At 40.3% G+C, this 19,028-nt stretch overlaps 3 protein-coding genes across 3 annotated transcripts in view; all 3 read right to left on the bottom strand.

The window, feature by feature from the left end:
• Positions 1-19,028, bottom strand: part of LOC124123574 (serine/threonine-protein phosphatase 6 regulatory ankyrin repeat subunit A-like) — a 407,486-nt gene that overhangs the window by 260,473 nt on the left and 127,985 nt on the right. The gene's annotated exons all lie outside the window — the stretch shown is intronic.
• LOC124117605 (serine/threonine-protein phosphatase 6 regulatory ankyrin repeat subunit C-like) lies at positions 1,187-7,298 on the bottom strand. Its single transcript, XM_048395566.1, has 4 exons — positions 7,178-7,298; positions 5,823-6,317; positions 1,774-5,433; positions 1,187-1,566 (listed from the first exon to the last, which is right to left on the bottom strand). The coding sequence occupies exons 1-4, from the start codon at positions 7,296-7,298 to the stop codon at positions 1,208-1,210; spliced, it is 4,635 nt and encodes a 1,544-aa protein (XP_048251523.1). The 3' UTR covers positions 1,187-1,207.
• Positions 6,853-19,028, bottom strand: part of LOC124117601 — a 93,158-nt gene continuing 80,982 nt past the window's right edge. Inside the window, exon 3 of the mRNA XM_048395659.1 lies at positions 6,853-6,901. The gene's annotated coding sequence lies outside the window, so the exon portion shown is untranslated. The remainder of the gene's footprint in view (positions 6,902-19,028) is intronic.

Genomic DNA, 19,028 nt, shown 5'->3' with positions numbered 1-19,028 from the left:
TATACAATGTAACACAAGATATACAATATGACATTAGACATACAATAAAATACTAGATTTACAATATGGCACTCGATAAACAATGTAACACTAGATATACAATATGAGACAAAATATACAATGTAACACAAGATATACTATGTAATAATGGATATACAATGTAAGAACATATACAATGTAACACAAGATATACAATATGACACTAGACATACAATGTAACACTAAATATACAATATGACACAAGATATACAATGTAACACTAGATATACAATATGAGACAAAATAATACAATATAACAATAGATAAACAATATGACACAAGATATACAATGTAACACTAGATATAAAATATGAGACAAAATATACAATGTAACACAAGATATACTATGTAATACTGGATATACACTGTAAGAAAATATACAATGTAACACAGGATATACAATATGACACTAGACATACAATGTAACACTAGATATACAATATGACACATTATATACAATGTAACACAAGATATACAATATGAAACTTGACATACAATGTAACACTAGATATGCAATATGATGCTAGACATAGAATGTAACACTAGATATACAACATGACACAAGATATACAATGTAACACTAGATATACGATATGAGACAAAATATACAATGTAACGCTAAGTATACAATATGAGACAAAATATACAATGTAACAATAGAAATACAATATGAAACAAAATATACAATGTAACACAAGCTATACAATATGACACTAGAAAATAAATGTAACATCAGATATACAATATGACACTAGATATACAATGTAACACTAGATATACAATATGAGACAAAATATACAATATACCAGAAGATATGCAATGTAACACTAGATATACAATATGACACAAGATTTGCAATGTAACACAACATATACAAAGTAAGACGGGATATACACTTTTTGTCATGTGTGGACGAAGCATGTTAAGTTTCAGCTTTTACAAAGCCTATAGCACATTTTGAGAAAATTAATGAGCAAAGTCGAAATACAAAAGGTCAAAAAATGGTCAAAAGTTAAGATATCACAAAATCAGAACACAAATGAGCCAAACTTCGAACTATGTACATACCAAATTTAATTTTCCTAACAAAATTGGCCACAAGTGTTTTTTGTCAAAACATGTCAAATTTCAGGGCAGACGAGGCTTTCATTGACAAGATGGACACTTCTCACACTGCACCAAATTGCTTCAGAATATCAACCAACGAATGGTTGCCTTGGTTTTCTGCGATATCAAGTGATGTTCTCCTGACAGAATTTGTACTGTTGATGTCAACTATGTTACGAGAGACAATGTACTCTACAATCTGAACATTGCCTCCCTCACAAGCCTTTTGAAGGATGTTGTCACCATACTTATCCTTCACTGTGAGGTCACATCCTTTACTCACAAGTAGGTCAAACACTGCCTTATGTCCATTTAACACTGCCCACAACACTGGTGCTCTCCTGGCATGACCTGTACTGTTGATGTCAACTATACCATGAGAGACAATGTACTCTACAATCTGCACATTGCCTCCCTCACCCTCACAAGCCGCGAGAAGGATGTTGTCACCATACTTATCCTTCATTGTTAGGTCACATCCTTCACTCACAAGTAGGTGAAACACTGCCTTATGTCCCTTTAACACTGCCACCATCACTGGTGTTCGCCCACCATAACCTGTTCTGTTAATGTCAACTATCTTATGAGAGACAATATACTCTACAATTTGTACATTGCCTCCCTCACAAGCCTTTTGAAGGATGTTGTCACCATACCTATCCTTCACTCTTAGGTCACATCCTTCACTCACAAGTAGGTCAAACACTGCCTGATGTCCCTTTAACACTGCCATCATCACTGGTGTTCTCTCATAACCCCTGCCGTTGATGTCAGTTATGTTACGAGAGACAATGTACTCTACAATCTCTACACTGCCTCCGTCACAAGCCTTATGAAGAATGTTGTCACCATACCTATCCGTCACTGTCAGGTCACATCCTTTACTCACAAGTAGGTCAAACACTGCCTTATGTCCCTTTAACACTGCCATCATCACTGGTGTTCTCCTGGCATAACTTGTGCTGTTGATGTCAACTATGTTATGAAAGACAATGTACTCTACAATCTGTACATTGCCTCCCTCACAAGCCATATGAAGAATGTTGTCACCGTCCTCATCCTTCACTGTCAGGTCACATCCTTCACTCGCAAGTAGGTCAAACACTGCCTTGTGTCTCTTTAACACTGCCCTCATCACTGGTGTTCTCCTGGCATAACCTGTGCTGTTGATGTCAACTATGTTATGAGAGACAATGTACTCTACAATGTCTACATTGCCTCCCTCACAAGCCTTATGAAGGATGTTGTCATTGAATTTAGCCTTCTTTTTCAGGTCACATTCTTTGCTCACAAGTAGGTCAAACACTGCTTTGTGTCCCCCCAATGCTGCCCTCATCACTGGTGTTTCTTGAGATATATTTCTTCCATTGAAGTCGACTTTTTTTTCAGCAACAATAGATTCGACTATATCTACATTTCCTCCTGTGCAAGCGCAATGAAGGATGCTGTTTTGTTCAACATCCTTCATAGACAGATCACACCCTTTACCCATCAGAGAAAACATGTCAGCATCACCCCTCTCTGCTGCCCACATCGGTGCTGTTTTCCCATGTTTGTCCTGTACAAAGTCAACTCGTTTCTTCACAGACAAAACACACTCAGCCAGCTGGAGATTCCCTGTCTGAGCAGCAACAAGTACCACGTCATTCCCATCATAGTCCTGTCTGTGTACATCAGCTCCGACAACAATCAGGTGCTGACAGATGTCTGTGTGTCCACTGTACGCTGCCACCAACAGGGGTGTTCTCCTGTCTCTGTTCACAGCATTTATGTCAAACGTTCCTGATGACAGGAGATGCTCCACTATAGCCTGGTTACCTCCCTTGGATGCCAGATGTAGCAGTGTGTTCTTGTCAGTGTCAACAACTGACAGATCTCCCCCTGTGTTCAACAATGTGTCAAAAATGTGTTTATGTCCTCTCTCTACACAATACGACACAGGTGTTTTATCATATCTGTCTGTCTCGTTTACATCCTTACATCCAACATCCTGTACAATACCCAAGTTTCCCCCTTGACTGGCGTAGTGAAGAACTCCACGTGACTCTGTATCTTTTAATGACAAGTCACACTGTTTTTTAGTTAGAAACTCAAACATGATTCTGTGTCCTGCAGCTGCTGCTAACATCACTGGAGTCCTCCCGCTGGCATCCCTCGTATTGATGTCAACCTTGCCCTGTGACAGGAGGAACTCTGCCAGCTTCAGGTTCCCTGTTTCTGCTGCTGTGTGAAGCAGACTCTGACCACTCACATCCACAAGTAACATGCTCGATCCTTTCTCCTCTAAGTGTGATTTCAATTTTGAGATATAATGTTTCTTGTGTGTTATCATGAACCTATTCAGGTCATGTTCTCTTGCTTGTAGAAACTGTGACATGTTCAGCCAGTCACCAACATGTCCATAAGAGAGTGTCTCACACATGCTGAAGTCCTCAGGAGAGATGTGACAGTTCTGTGACAGAAGTAACTGAAACACATCTCTGTGGCCGCTGCATGCTGCAATCATCAGAGGTGTCTTTCCATACTGGCCTCTGTGGTTGATGTCAAACAGCTTACTGGACATCAGATGTTGGACAATGTGGACACTACCGCCCTGACATGCCAGATGGAGGATAGTATCACCGTTATCATCAACACCAGTCAGGTCACACTTCTCTTCATCTGCCAGATACTCATACAGCTGACCATGACCTTTCTGTGCAGCCATCTTGACTGGTGTTCTCAAGTCCTGCCCTGGCAGATTCTTCCAGTCCTCCATGTGGGGAAGCAGTAACTTGACAACATCTGTATATCCCCTCAAAGAGGCCAGATTGAGGGCAGAATTTCCGACTTTGTTCTTGATCAGACACTCTGCATCATCTTTCAGTAAGATGTTGACCACGTCGGCATTATTCCTGTCCACAGACATCATAAGAAGAGAGTTTCCATCAGCATCTGCATAGTCTGGTGTATATGTGATATCTCCCCTCTGTAGACACAGCAGCTGCTGCCATAGATACAGGAAGGACTTGGTGTCTTGTAGTCTGATACAACAAGCTAGTTCTTCACTGACATGTACCTGTGACAGTTCCTGTTTCTGTAACACCTTCTGACGCAGGTAATCATTACCAGACTGTAGGACCCAGTACAATAAGCTCCTTGAAGCAGTGGAAGAACCAGCTGTATCCTGTAAATGTATAACATCCGCAAAACTGTCCCCAAGCTGTGTCATGAACCTGTCTATATTGTCCTCCCTGCTGAGAACTGGGTGACGGAATGTATGTCTGAACTTCCCTCTCCTTGTGTCTTCTATCAGCTGTGTCTGTAACATGTCTGTGTTGTGGCTGGAGATGAAGATGGTTTTATCAGGTATGTCTGGGAGAGATTTCTTGTTGCCAGTCTCAAATATAACTTTGCTATTTTTCCAGAGAACTCCAGGAAACTTGTTGTCAACAACAAACACACAGGCGTCATATATGACAGGGTCTGTGAAACTGATATTGTCGCAAGATTGACATAGATAGGTGGCGCACAATGTGTGTAACATGCCAGGAAGATTATCTGTTCTTAATTCGGGAAAGAGAGACTGAACCTCTCTCACACCAGAGTCACTTTCATACTTATATCGATAGCTGTCTTTCACTTTGTTGCCAGAGACCAAGATACATATCATTGGAGCAGAATAATCAACAATTCTAAGTAATCTTTCTATTTCTTTTCTGAAATGTGAGTGAGGAGATGCGAAAAATGTTATGGGATCTGTGGCAGGTCTGTGTTGAGAGAAGTGTTTGATGACCTTGGGGAAACCGACATATGAAGGAAGGTTAGCTATGATCTCCTCCCGTGTGTCTGATGGAATGTCTGTCTGCATCTCCAGCATCTGGGAATATTCCTGCTTTGTTCTGTTCCAGTTCTGTCTTCCTATCTGTGTTATGTCCATCTTTCGATTGAAGCCCTTGAAGGTGTCTCGTTTGCAGGTCGGGTATATAATAACAACACGAACAAGCTTGTTGGTATATATTTTGTAGAGTATCTTTTTGACAGAGTTTGAATATCCCCAGTGCTCTCCCATGTCATCAATCACCACCAGTGTAGGTTTTGTAGCCTTGAATACATCCATGTTGAAATCCTCCCATCTGCTGTAGAAGACTGTGTTGTATCCTTGTTGCTGGTAGTCACAACACAGCATGTGTCCTATTGTGGTCTTACCTTCCCCAGGGCCACCAGTCAGCATCACCAGATTGTGTTGTTGTAGCTGGTCTCGGACTTCCTGGTAGGCAGCTGTCTTCACAAATAATATCTCCCAATCTGAAACAAATGGCTCATTAGTCAAAAGCTGAAGACAAAATAACATATGTATACGCATACTCATAGCAATACAACCACAGATACATGAAGTAAAATAACATGAAGAGACTTGTCTACTCATAACAGCAACACTCCAGAATAAACACTTTTACAATCGAAAGTGTAACAGTTATTTTCTTGTCTTCGTGCTTATCTTGATTAATCCCTACATTCATTAATGTTGTGATGAGTATTGGTAAAACATACCCGTTCTGACACGTACCATCAACTCTGGAAAATATGTGTTAAAACTAAACAATTGTCATATAAAAGGGAAAGTGTATTGTTGAGGTTGAAGACACTCATTAACGCTACTGTTTGTAAATGAGATATTGAGAGTCAATTTCTACCTGTGAGTTTTCTTGATGGCCTTTGTTGCTGGATCATCGCCCTGAATATGTCAACCATCTTCCCATTTCTGGAAGTCAAGGACTGATGTACAGACACATGCGCTGCAGTTTTGTGAAGTTGCTGGATCCTGGTCAGGAAGTTCTGAGAACTTCTGTATATATCTGGTGATATGACACCATGCACGGGGTGAAAGTTGGTGCAAGTTCTGCTCCTGACAGCGACAGTCAGAGCCCGGGCCTGTGTGGAGTTGTAAAGAACAGCGTCAGGCTCATCTCTGGAAACAAACGTCAGGACGAGGACCACTCTGTCTTTTGTAAAGATGTAGGCGTCGCAGATGACGCTGTGTGGAGCTGGCACCTCCTCCTCTGGCTCCAGGAACGTCAGCGCAGGGGAGTTGATGTAGACGAAGTTTGAACCAGGTATGGATCTCACGGATGTTAAAATATCTGGCCTTACAAACAGCTCCACGTCTATTGGATGAATGCAGTGTGCTTCTGTAACACAGACAATGCAATGGAAACATGCTGACTTTTTTCCCCAAAGGGTCACTTCATTTGCACCAGATTTTAGTTGTGTAATAATAGCAGACAAACTGTTGTTATACTAATGTAATAACCTTATTTATCACCTGAAGCTTTCTACCATAGGATATATCACTTGGGTCTCCTAGGAGATATTGCTATTATGACATTGCATCAAAGTGCTTAGCAGACCTATGTGACGTCATTGGTTGCTCTGATCTGACAACGAAATGACATCACCAATCGTTCTGCTACTGAACTGGTTAGCTGTACTTCTTACACCAGTCACTACTGTCTACAAGCTGTAAAACATGGAAGCATGGTTTTGTAAGGTAAATAAAATATCGTCATCCTCGGCAAAACATGGTGTCGACTTGTTTCATATATTTCATATAAAAGATATGAGTTTTCTTTTCTCTATTGATTTCATATGCACTGGCATTTATCAATGACCAATAACATGACTGACTATCCTTCTTACCACTTTGCAATACAAATAATATATCAACTTAACTTACTGTCTTGTGTGTCAAATACTGCATAGGAAAAGTCCACATCTGGAAGTGTAGCAAAGTCAGTGATGTCAGAGTAAATTGTACATTAATAGTCACACAAGTAGGAATGGGCATGGTTAATCGTCAGTATATTATAAGTTATCAATGCAAGAGAAAAAACAGTCTATATTATCTAACACTCCATTTGGCGTATAACTTATACATTGTATGGGACAAGTTGAATCTAGGTTTCCAGGCTTTAACACGTTAATACCTCCACTCTTACAGGAGAATAAACTTGTATTGCTGAAGTGAATTCAGTCTAAGATATACCCCTACCGTCAAAGTCCAGATACTTGAGCCCTGGTTTGCTCTGTGGTCTGGTGATGGAGTGTTGGACCTCCCCGTCAGAGCTGTAGGTGCTGGACAAATCCGAGTCTTCACTCTCGTTGGATGACATTCTGACTTCTGTGGGATAGCGCTCTTTGATTGAATCTTCTTTTTGATTTATATGATGAAGTCTTTTCCCAAAGACACAAGACACACAGTAAAGTCAAATTTTGTTGTATTTTCTTAAAGGAATTGAAATCCAAGTGTCAAGCCAATCACTATGTTTTTTCAACTTAATGATATTTGCATAACAGCTTTCATTAAATATGAAAACAGTCACTGTATTCACTGCACTTCTTTTATCTGTGTGTTTAGAATGTGTTCGCCCGCAGTCTCTACTTCATTGTTTGTATCCCTTTCCATGAAGGGAGCTGCTGGATTCTTCGTAGCCACTCAGTCCTTTCCATTCTGCATATTCCATGTTTCTGTATTTGATGAATTCTTGGCCCCTGTTTGTCATAGAAGACAGTCCCACCAAAGAACCTCACTGCTACTTCCAGCACACACTTGTTCCCTCCGTCAGGTAGTCTATGGATTCCTATCGTGACCAGATCAGACGGTGGGTCACCAAACTCACCAGTGAAAGATAACACACAAAGTTCCTCCTTTACCTTCCTGGACAGATCACCCTTAAGTTCTTCTGGATTATTTACCTGAAAACCGACAAAATGGGGTACTTTAGTCTTGTAACCGTTCTTCGTGACCTCTCTTTCCTCTACTCCCACATAATATGACCCTCCACCAGGAACTTTAGAGAAAGACGTTACATTGTAGTTGAGTTTAAGATCTTCCCAAATATACTGCACATGTGAGATGTCATTCTTTGGACAGAACAGTTTCAGTTCAACATTCTGAGTTTCTTGGTACAGCTGCCGCTTGTCTAGATCAATTCCCTTTAAAGCAGGTGCACCATGTGATGCCTCGTATCGAGAATGTGCCAGTAAGGAAACTAAATTAAATGTTGTCGGATTCGTTTTTTCAAAGTCATTGCATATCTTGGTGTTAACATTTGCCGTCGAAATTCCACATGTGAGAGCTACATCTATCAATAAAACATCTTCATAATTTTCAAAGCCTGGTATCTCATGCAACCACGTCGTGCGATAATTATCCAGATATGATGATCCACACTCAATCAGGTCTTGGAGAGTTTTGTCCACGAATTTATGGAAGTACTCGAGATACCTGTCTCCCTCCTCCTGCCCGTTTAGGTGAACCAGCAGATGTCCCCCGAGCGTGTTCCTGAGAGCTGACACTTTCTTCTCTATGTCCTGGAGGATCTTCTTCTTCTCCTTCTTGACCTCCTTATTCCTTCCTGAACCAATGATGATGCTTCTGCCTGCGTGAACGATGAAGCTGTGTGGAGCAGAGCTGTACTGTCTGTATTCACGTTCAAGGGATTCGCATCGTTGACACATATCTGAAATCATAACATTAATAATAATAACAATAGTACTACTACTAATAATAATGATAATAATAATAATAATAATGAAAATTATAATAATAATAATAATAATAATAATAATAATAATAATAATAATAATAATAAATATAGCTGCAAAGCAGCAATGGCGGGCTCCAAGCTATACTGTGCAGAAACGTCCATGTTCGAATCCTCAAAGGGTTTCCTTGTATCAAATCCCTCAAATGAAGGCACCACTTGTAAGGTATCGCCGCTACGAAATTGTCGTGTGCCGGAGTGTCCAAGTCTGTTTTTACCCCATTTCCGACCTCGGACATGTTCGAATCCATTTAAGGTTTGCTTGTACCAATTCCGTAAAGAAATAGTCACCGGAAATCGCCACAATGAAATTTGCGTGCTCCAGGGGTGTCCCAAATATAAATCAAATATTAACACCAAAGGTTTTAGCATGCAACCAAGAACAAACAATAAGATGCATAGGGCACACTAACTTCATGAAAACTTTCAATAGTTTCTGTGGAGAACCTTACAAGATATGATCTTCGAAGTAAAGTTTCGGTGAAAAAAATGATCAAAATCAAAATCCAATAGGTCCGTCGCCATGAAAGATATCCAAAATCGGCTAATAGAGCTAGGCAGTGGTTATTATGGTAGCTCTGGTACAAATATCGGCGGAATAATAATAATATTAAATCGAACGATAGCACTGGGACTCTTCAGCCTTTTGGCTTGGTGACTCCTGAACCAGACTGTAACGTCTTTGTCAGTTGAGCTCCAGTCAAATGGATGAGCGTTCTGAGTTCGTCAGGGTTTATGTCGTATTGCTGAGATGAAGTGCTAAACCTGTTTCCGACCTCGTCCATGTTCGAATCCTCAAATGGTTTGCCTGTACCAACGCCGTCAAATGTAATGAACCGTTCGTCAGACATCACCACATGTGTCCAGGGTGTTCTTAACCAATGTTTGACTTCGACCATGTTCGAATCCTCAAATGGTTTGCCTGTACCAACGCCGTTTAATGTAATGAATCACTTGTGACACATCCCCACATATGTCCCAGTGTGTTCTTAACCGATTTCCGACCTCGAATCCTCATGTTCGAATCCTCAAAGGGTTTGCTTGTACCAACTCCGTCAAAAGATAGTCACCGTTTGCAGGACATCACCACTACGAAATTGGTGTGTGCCAGATTTAACGGAATGTTCTAAACCCATTTACCACCCAGACAATGTTCGAATCCTGATAATCGCCTCTTGAGACAAGCATGGGTTGCTGAAGACCAATTCTAACCCTCATCTTCAAGGGTAGTATTCATACTGCAAAAGACACTTGACGGTCAAAGAGAAATAATCCTGAGTTTTCTGAGCGATGTTTTCGGTATTTTGTCAATATTACCCAGGCGGTGTTCATTTTAGCATGCAACCAAGAACAAAAGATGAGGTACATATGGCACACTAACTTCATGTAAACTTTCAATAGTTTCTGTGGAGAACCTTACCAGATGTGATCTTTATATAAAGGAAAAATTCGGTGAAAGAAATCATCAAAATCAAAATCAAACAGAGCCGTCACTAAGACAGATATCCAAAAATGGCTAACAGAGATTGGTGTGAAAGCATTTCATGCAGTGGATTCAGAGGAGATAGTATTTGAAGACAGGTACCCAAAAAACCCTGTGAAAACCTTGAATCCAATATGGCAACAACTAAAAAAGATATCCAAAATCGGCTAACAAAGTTTGATGTGATATGTATGGAGACAGTACTCAGAAAGTTTGGATGCATTTCATGCATTGGATTCAGAGGAGATAGGATTTGAAAACAGGTACCCCCAAAACCCTGTAAAAACTTCTGAACCCAATATGGCTGCCAAACCACGTGACCAATGACCAAGATCAAAGAACAGAAAATGTTAAGCACCCGAAGCAACAGACATGTGTAAAGTTTGAAAGTAACCGGACAAGCGGTTGCGAAAAAAAAAGGCGAAATATATCTTAAAAAAATACTTGTTTTTCAGTTATCTGCCCTTGGCCATTGGGCCTACGGCCTTGGAATTTTTGTGTTATCTGGTACCTAACAACTTGCACACACCAACAAAATTTGAACAAAATCGAGCCAGTGGTTAAACTGCTATCTCTAGAACAAAAAACGGCGGAATAATAGATAATAATAATAATAATAATTAAAGCTGCAAGCAGCAATGGCGGGCTCCAAGTAACACTGTGCCCAAACGTCCATGTTCGAATCCTCAAAGGGTTTCCTTGAACCAAATCCGTCAAATGTAGGCACCACTTGCAGGGTATCGTAGCTAGGAAATTGGCGTGTGCCAGGGGGTCCAGGTCTGTTCTAAAACCATTTCCGACCTCGAACATGTTCGAATCCATAAAGGGTTTGCCTGTGCCAACTCCGTTCAAAAATTGTCACCTAACATCGCTGCTACGAATTGGCGTGTTCCAGGGGTGTCCCAGGGGTGTCCCAAATATTGATCAAATATTACAACGAAGCGGTGTTACTTTTAGCATGCAACCAAGAACAAAAGATGAGGTATACATGTCAGACTAACTTCATGTCAATTTTCAATAGTTTCTGTGGAGAACCTTACAAGATATGATCTTTCAAGTAAAATTTCGGTGAAAAAAATCATCAAAATCAAAATCCAATAGGGCGATGACTAAGAAAGATATCCAAAAAACGGCTAACAGAGTTTAATGCAAAATTTATGGAGACAATTCTCAGAAAGTTTGGATGCAATTCAGACTGTGGATTCAGAGGAGATAGGATTTGAAGACAGGTACCCAAAAAACCCTGTGAAAACCTTGAATCCAATATGGCTGCCAAACCACGTGACCAATGACCAAAGTCAAAGGACATCAAATGTCAAGCACCCAAAGCAGTAGACACATCTAAAGTTTGAAAGTAATTGGACAAGCGGTTGCGAAGCAATAGGGCAAAATATAGCTTTTAAAATTGCTTATTTTTCAGTTATCTGCCCTTGGTCTTTGGGTCTACGGCCTTGGAATTTGTGTGGTATCTGGTACGTAAGTATCTGGATACACATACAAAATTTGAATGGAATCGAGGCAGTGGTTACTATGCTAGCTCTGGTACAAAAATCGGCGGAATAATAATAATATTAAATCGAACGATAGCACTGGGACGCTTCAGCTTTTCGGCTTGGTGACTCTGAACCAGACTGTAACTTCTTTGTCAGTTGAGCTCCAGTCAAATGGATGAGCGTTCTGAGTTCGTCAGGGCCCCGGGTTTATGTCGTATTGCTGAGATAAAGTGCTAAACCTGTTTCCGACCTCGTCCATGTTCGAATCCTCAAATGGTTTGCCTGTACCAATGCCGTCAAATGTAATGAACCGCTTGTCAGACATCACCACGTGTGTCCCAGTGTGTTCTTAACCCATGTTTGACTTCGACCATGTTCGAATCCTCAAATGGTTTGCCTGTACCAACGCCGTCAAATGTAATGAACCGCATGTCAGACATCACCACATGTGTCCCAGTGTGTTCTTAACCCATGTTTGACTTCGACCATGTTCGAATCCTCAAATGGTTTGCCTGTACCAACGCCGTCAAATGTAATGAACCGCTTGTCAGACATCACCACATGTGTCCCAGTGTGTTCTTAACCCATGTTTGACTTCGACCATGTTCGAATCCGCATAAGGTTTGCCTGTACCAACGCCGTCAAACGTAAGGAACCGTTTGTGAGACATCCCCACATATGTCCCAGTGTGTTCTTAACCCATTTCCGACCTCGAATCCTCATGTTCGAATCCTCAAAGGGTTTGCTTGTACCAACTGCGTCAAAAGATAGTCACCATTTGCAGGACATCACCACTACGAAATTGGTGTGTGCCAGAGTTAACCAGAGTGTTCTTAACCCATTTACCACCCAGACAATGTTCGAATCCCGATAATCGCCTCTTGAGACAAGCATGAGTTGCTGAAGACCAATTCTAACCCTCATCTTCAAGGGTAGTATACATACTGCAAAAGACACTTGACGGTCAAAGGGAAATAATCCTGAGTTTTCTGAGCGATGTTTTCGGTATTTTGTCAATATTAACACCAGGCGGTGTTACTTTTAGCATGCAACCAAGAACAAAAGATGAGGTACATATGACACACTAACTTCATGTAAACTTTCAATAGTTTCTGTGGAGAACCTTACAAGATCTGATCTTTATATAAAGGAAAAATTCGGTGAAAGAAATCATCAAAACCAAAATCGAACAGAGCCGTCACTAAGACAGATATCCAAAAACGGCTAACAGAGTTTGGTGTGTTATGTATGGAGACAATTCTCAGAAAGTTTGAAAGCATTTCATGCAGTGGATTCAGAGGAGATAGTATTTGAAGACAGGTACCCAAAAAACCCTGTGAAAACCTTGAATCCAATATGGCAGCAACTAAATAAGATATCCAAAATCGGCTAACAGAGTTTGATGTGACATGTATGGAGACAGTACTCAGAAAGTTTGGATGCATTTCATGCATTGGATTCAGAGGAGATAGGATTTGAAGACAGGTACCCCCAAAACCCTGTAAAAACTTTGAATCCAATATAGCTGCCAAACCACGTGACCAGTGACCAAGATCAAAGAACAGAAAATGTTAAGCACCCTAAGCAGCAGACATGTGTAAAGTTTGAAAGTAATCAGACAAGCGGTTGCGGAGCATTAAGGCGAAATATATCTTAAAAAAATACTTGTTTTTCAGTTATCTGCCCTTGGTCATAGGGCCTACGGCCTTGGAATTTTTGTGGTATCTGGTACCTAACAACTTGCACACACACACAAAATTTGAACAAAATCGAGCCAGTGGTTAAACTGCTATCTCTGGAACAAAAAACGGCGGAATAATAAATAATAATAATAATAATTAAAGCTGCAAGCAGCAATGGCGGGCTCCAAGTAACACTGTGCACAAACGTCCATGTTCGAATCCTCAAAGGGTTTCCTTGAACCAAATCCGTCAAATGTATGCATCACTTGCAGGGTATCGCCGCTACAAAATTGGCGTGTGCCAGGGTGTACAGGTCTGTTCTAAAACCATTTAAGACCTCGAACATGTTCGAATCCATAAAGGGTGTGCTTGTACCAATTCTGTCAAAAGATAGTCACCGGAAATCGTCGCTACGAAATTTGCGTGTTCCAGGGGTGTCCCAAATATTAATCAAATATTACCACCAAGCGCTGTTACTTTTACCATACAACCATAAACAATAAACGAGATACATATGACACACTAACTTCATGTAAACTTGCAATAGTTTCTGTCAACAACCTTACAAGATATGATCTTTAAAGTAAAATTTCGGTGAAAAAAATGATCAAAATCAAAATCCAATAGGTCCGTCGATTTAAAAGATATCCAAAAGCGTCTTACAGAGTTTGATGTGCTATGTATGGAGACCATTCTCAGAAAGTGTGAAAACATTTCATGCAATGGATTCAGAGGAGTATGCATTTAAAGACAGGTACCCAAAAGACAATGTGAAAACCTTGAATCCAATATGGCTGCCAAACCACGTTACCAATGACCAAAGTCAAAGAACATCAAATGTCAAGCACCCAAAGCAGCAGACACATCTAAAGTTTGAAAGTAATTGGACAAGCGGTTGCGAAGCAATTGGGCAAAATATAGCTTTTAAAATTGCTTATTTTTCAGTTAGCTGCCCTTGGTCTTTGGGCCTACGGCCTTGGAATTTGTGTGGTATCTGGTACGTAAGTATCTGGATACACATACAAAATTTGAATGGAATCGAGGCAGTGGTTATTATGCTAGCTCTGGTACAAAAATCGGCGGAATAATAATAATATTAAATCGAACGATAGCACTGGGACTCTTCAGCTTTTCGGCTTGGTGACTCTGAACCAGACTGTAACTTCTTTGTCAGGTGAGCTCCAGTCAAATGGATGAGCGTTCTGAGTTCGTCAGGGCCCCGGATTTATGTCGTAATGCTGAGATAAAGTGCTAAACCCGTTTCCGACCTCGTCCATGTTCGAATCCTCAAATGGTTTGCCTGTACCAACGGCGTCAAATGTAATGAACCGCTTGTCAGACATCACCACGTGTCCCAGTGTGTTCTTAACCCATGTTTGACTTCGACCATGTTCGAATCCTCAAATGGTTTGCCTGTACCAACGCCGTCAAATGTAATGAACCGCTTGTGAGACATCCCCACATATGTCCCAGTGTGTTCTTAACCCATGTTTGACTTCGACCATGTTCGAATCCTCAAATGGTTTGCCTGTACCAACGCCGTCAAATGTAATGAACCGCTTGTGAGACATCACCACGTGTCCCAGTGTGTTCTTACCCCATGTTTGACTTCGACCATGTTCGAATTCTCAAATGGTTTGCCTGTACCAACGCCGTCAAATGTAATGAACCGCTTGTCAGACATCACCACATGTGTCCCAGTGTGTATTAACCCATGTTTGACTTCGACCATGTTCGAATCCTCAAATGGTTTGCCTGTACCAACGCCGTTAAATGTAATGAACCGCTTGTGAGACATCCCCACATATGTCCCAGTGTGTTCTTAACCCATATCCGACCTCGAATCCTCATGTCCGAATCCTCAAAGGGTTTGCTTGTACCAACTCCGTCAACAGATAGTCACCGTTTGCAGGACATCACCACTACAAAATTGGTGTGTGCCAGAGTTAACCAGAGTGTTCTAAACCCATTTACCACCCAGACAATGTTCGAATCCGGATAATCGCCTCTTGAGACAAGCATGAGTTGCTGAAGACCAATTCTAACCCTCATCTTCAAGGGTAGTATACATACTGCAAAAGACACTTGACGGTCAAAGGGAAATAATCCTGAGTTTTCTGAGCGATGTTTTCGGTATTTTGTCAATATTACCACCAGGCGGTGTTACTTTTAGCATGCAACCAAGAACAAAAGATGAGGTACATATGGCACACTAACTTCATGTAAACTTTCAATAGTTTCTGTGGAGAACCTTACAAGATCTGATCTTTATATAAAGGAAAAATTCGGTGAAAGAAATCATCAAAATCAAAATCAAACAGAGCCGTCACTAAGACAGATATCCAAAAATGGCTAACAGAGTTTGGTGTGTTATGTATGGAGACAATTCTCAGAAAGTTTGAAAGCATTTCATGCAGTGGATTCAGAGGAGATAGTATTTGAAGACAGGTACCCAAAAAACCCTGTGAAAACCTTGAATCCAATATGGCAGCAACTAAAAAAGATATCCAAAATCGGCTAACAGAATTTGATGTGATATGTATGGAGACAGTACTCAGAAAGTTTGGATGCATTTCATGCATTGGATTCAGAGGAGATAGGATTTGAAGACAGGTACCCCCAAAACCCCGTAAAAACTTTGAATCCAATATGGCTGCCAAACCACGTGACCAATGACCCAGATCAAAGAACAGAAAATGTTCAGCACCCGAAGCAGCAGACATGTGTAAAGTTTGAAAGTAATCGGACAAGCGGTTGCGGAGCAATAAGGCGAAATATATCTTCAAAAAATACTTGTTTTTCAGTTATCTGCCCTTGGCCATTGGGCCTACGGCCTTGGAATTTTTGTGGTATCTGGTACCTAACAACTTGCACCCACACACAAAATTTGAACAAAATCGAGCCAGTGGTTAAACTGCTATCTCTGGAACAAAAAACGGCGGAATAATAAATAATAATAATAATAATAATAATAATAATAAATAATAATAAATCGAACGATTACAATAGGGCTCTACAGCCTTTCGGCTTGGAGCCCTAAAAATAATAAATCGAACGATTACAATAGGGCTCTACAGCCTTTCGGCTTGGAGCCCTAATAAATGATAATAAATCGAACGATTACAATAAGGCTCCATGTGTAGTTCATTAATGTATAAGTTGGGAAAATCCCTATGCGTAGTGTATTTAAGCATAAGTTTGCTCAACCCCTATGAGTAGTGCATTAAAGTAGAAGTTTGATCAATCCCTATGTGTAGTGCATTAAAGTAGAAGTTCGCTCAACCCCTATGAGTAGTGCATTAAAGTAGAAGTTTGATCAACCCCTTTGTGTAGCGCATTGAAGTATATGTTTCCTCAATCCCCATCTGTTGTGCATTAAAGTAGAAGTTTGCTCAACCCCTATGTGTAGCGCATTAAAGTAGAAGTTTGCTCAACCTCCGTGTGTAGTGGATTAATTTATAAGTTTGATCAAGCTCCATGTGTAGTGCATTATAGTACAACTTTGCTGAATCCCCATGTGTGGTGTATTAAAGCATAAGTTTGCTCAATCCCCATCTGTAGTGCATTAAAGTAGAAGTTTGCTCAACCTCTATGTGTAGCGCATTAAAGTAGAAGTTTGCTTAACCCCTATGTGTTGTGCATTAAAGTATATGTTTCCTCAATCCCAATTTGTAGTGCTTTAAAGTAGAAGTTTGATCAACCCCTATGTGTATCACATTAAAGTATAAGTTTTCTCAACCCCTATGAGTAGTGCATTAAAGTAGAAATTTGATCAACCTCTATGTGTAGCGCATTAAAGTAGAAGTTTGCTCAACCTCCGTATGTAGTACATTAATGTATAAGTTGGCACAATCCCTATGTGTAGTGTATTTAAGCATCAGTTTGCCTAACCCCTATGTGTAGTGCATTAAAGTAGAAGTTTGATCAACCCCTATGTGTAGTGCATTAAAGTAGAAGTTTCCTCAGCCCCTATGTGTAGCGCATTAAAGTAGAAGTTTGCTCAACCCCCATGTGTAGTGCATTAAAGTAGAAGTTCGCTCAACCCCTATGTGTAGTGCATTAAAGTAGAAGTTCGCTCAACCCCTATGTGTAGCGCATTAAAGTAGAAGTTTGCTCAACCCCTATGTGTTGTGCATTAAAGTATATGTTTCCTCAATCCCCATTTCTAGTGCTTTAAAGTAGAAGTTTTATCAACCCCTATCTGTATCGTATTAAAGTAGAAGTTTGCTGAACCCCTTTGTGTAGTGCATTAAAGTATATGTTTCCTAAATCCCTATCTGTAGTGCATTATATTAGAAATTTGAACAACCTCTATGTGTAGCGCATTAAAGTAGAAGTTTGCTCAACCTCCGTATGTAGTACATTAATGTATAAGTTGGGACAATCCCTATGTGTAGTGTATTTAAGCATAAGTTTGTCTAACCCCTATATGTAGTGCATTAAAGTAGAAGTTTGCTCAACCCCTATGTGTAGCGCATTAAAGTAGAAGTTTGCTCAACCCCCATGTGTAGTGCATTAAAGTAGAAGTTCGCTCAACCCCTATGTGTAGCGCATTTAAGTAGAAGTTTGCTCAACCCCTATGTGTTGTGCATTAAAGTATATGTTTCCTCAATCCCCATGTGTAGCGCATTTAAGTAGAAGTTCGCTCAACCCCCATCTGTAGTGCATTAAAGTAGAAGTTTGATCAACCCCCATCTGTAGTGCATTAAAGTAGAAGTTTGCTCAATCCCTTTATGTAGCGCATTAAAGTAGAAGTTTGATCAACCCCTATGTGTAGTGCATTAAAGTAGAAGTTTGATCAACCCCCATCTGTAGTGCATTAAAGTAAAAGTTTGATCAACCCCCATCTGTAGTGCATTAAAGTAGAAGTTTGCTCAACCCCTATGTGTAGCGCATTAAAGTAGAAGTTTGCTCAACCCCCATGTGTAGTGCATTAAAGTAGAAGTTCGCTCAACCCCTATGTGTAGCGCATTTAAGTAGAAGTTTGCTCAACCCCTCTGGGGTGTTGTGCATTAAAGTATATGTTTCCTTAATCCCCATGTGTGGTGCATTAAAGTAGAAGTTCGCTCAACCCCTATGTGTAGCGCATTAATGTAGAAGTTTGCTCAACCCTCATGTGTAGTGGATTAGAGTAGAAGTTCGCTCAACCCCTATGTGTAGCGCATTAAAGTAGAAGTTTGATCAACCTCCGTGTGTAGTGCATAATGTATAAGTTTGATCAAGCTCCATGTGTAGTGCATTAACGTATCAGTTTCCTCAATCCCCATGTGTGGTGTATTAAGTTTGCTCAATCCCTATGTGTAGTGCATTAAAGTAGAAGTTTGCTCAATCCCTATGTGTAGTGCATTAAGGTAGAAGTTTGCTAAATTCCTATGTGTAGTGCATTAACGTAGAAGTTTGCTAAATCCCTATGTGTAGTGCACTAAATGTAAGCTTGCTCAACCCTTATGTGTATTGTATTAAAGTAGAAGTTTAATCAAACCCTATGTGTAGTGCATTAACGTAGAAGTTTGATCAACCCCTATGTGTACCGTATTTAAGAATAAGTTTGATCAACCCGTATGTGTAGTGCATTAAAGTAGAAGTTTGATGACTTCCATGTGTAGTGTATTAAAGTAGAAGTTTGATCAACCTTCAT

This window comes from Haliotis rufescens, unplaced genomic scaffold, assembly GCF_023055435.1.
Source record: "Haliotis rufescens isolate VD_foot unplaced genomic scaffold, xgHalRufe1.0.p SCAF_14, whole genome shotgun sequence".
In the NCBI taxonomy this organism is placed as follows: domain Eukaryota; kingdom Metazoa; phylum Mollusca; class Gastropoda; order Lepetellida; family Haliotidae; genus Haliotis; species Haliotis rufescens.
Note: the sequence above shows the minus strand (reverse complement) of the source record. Positions and strands in the feature narration are given on the sequence as shown.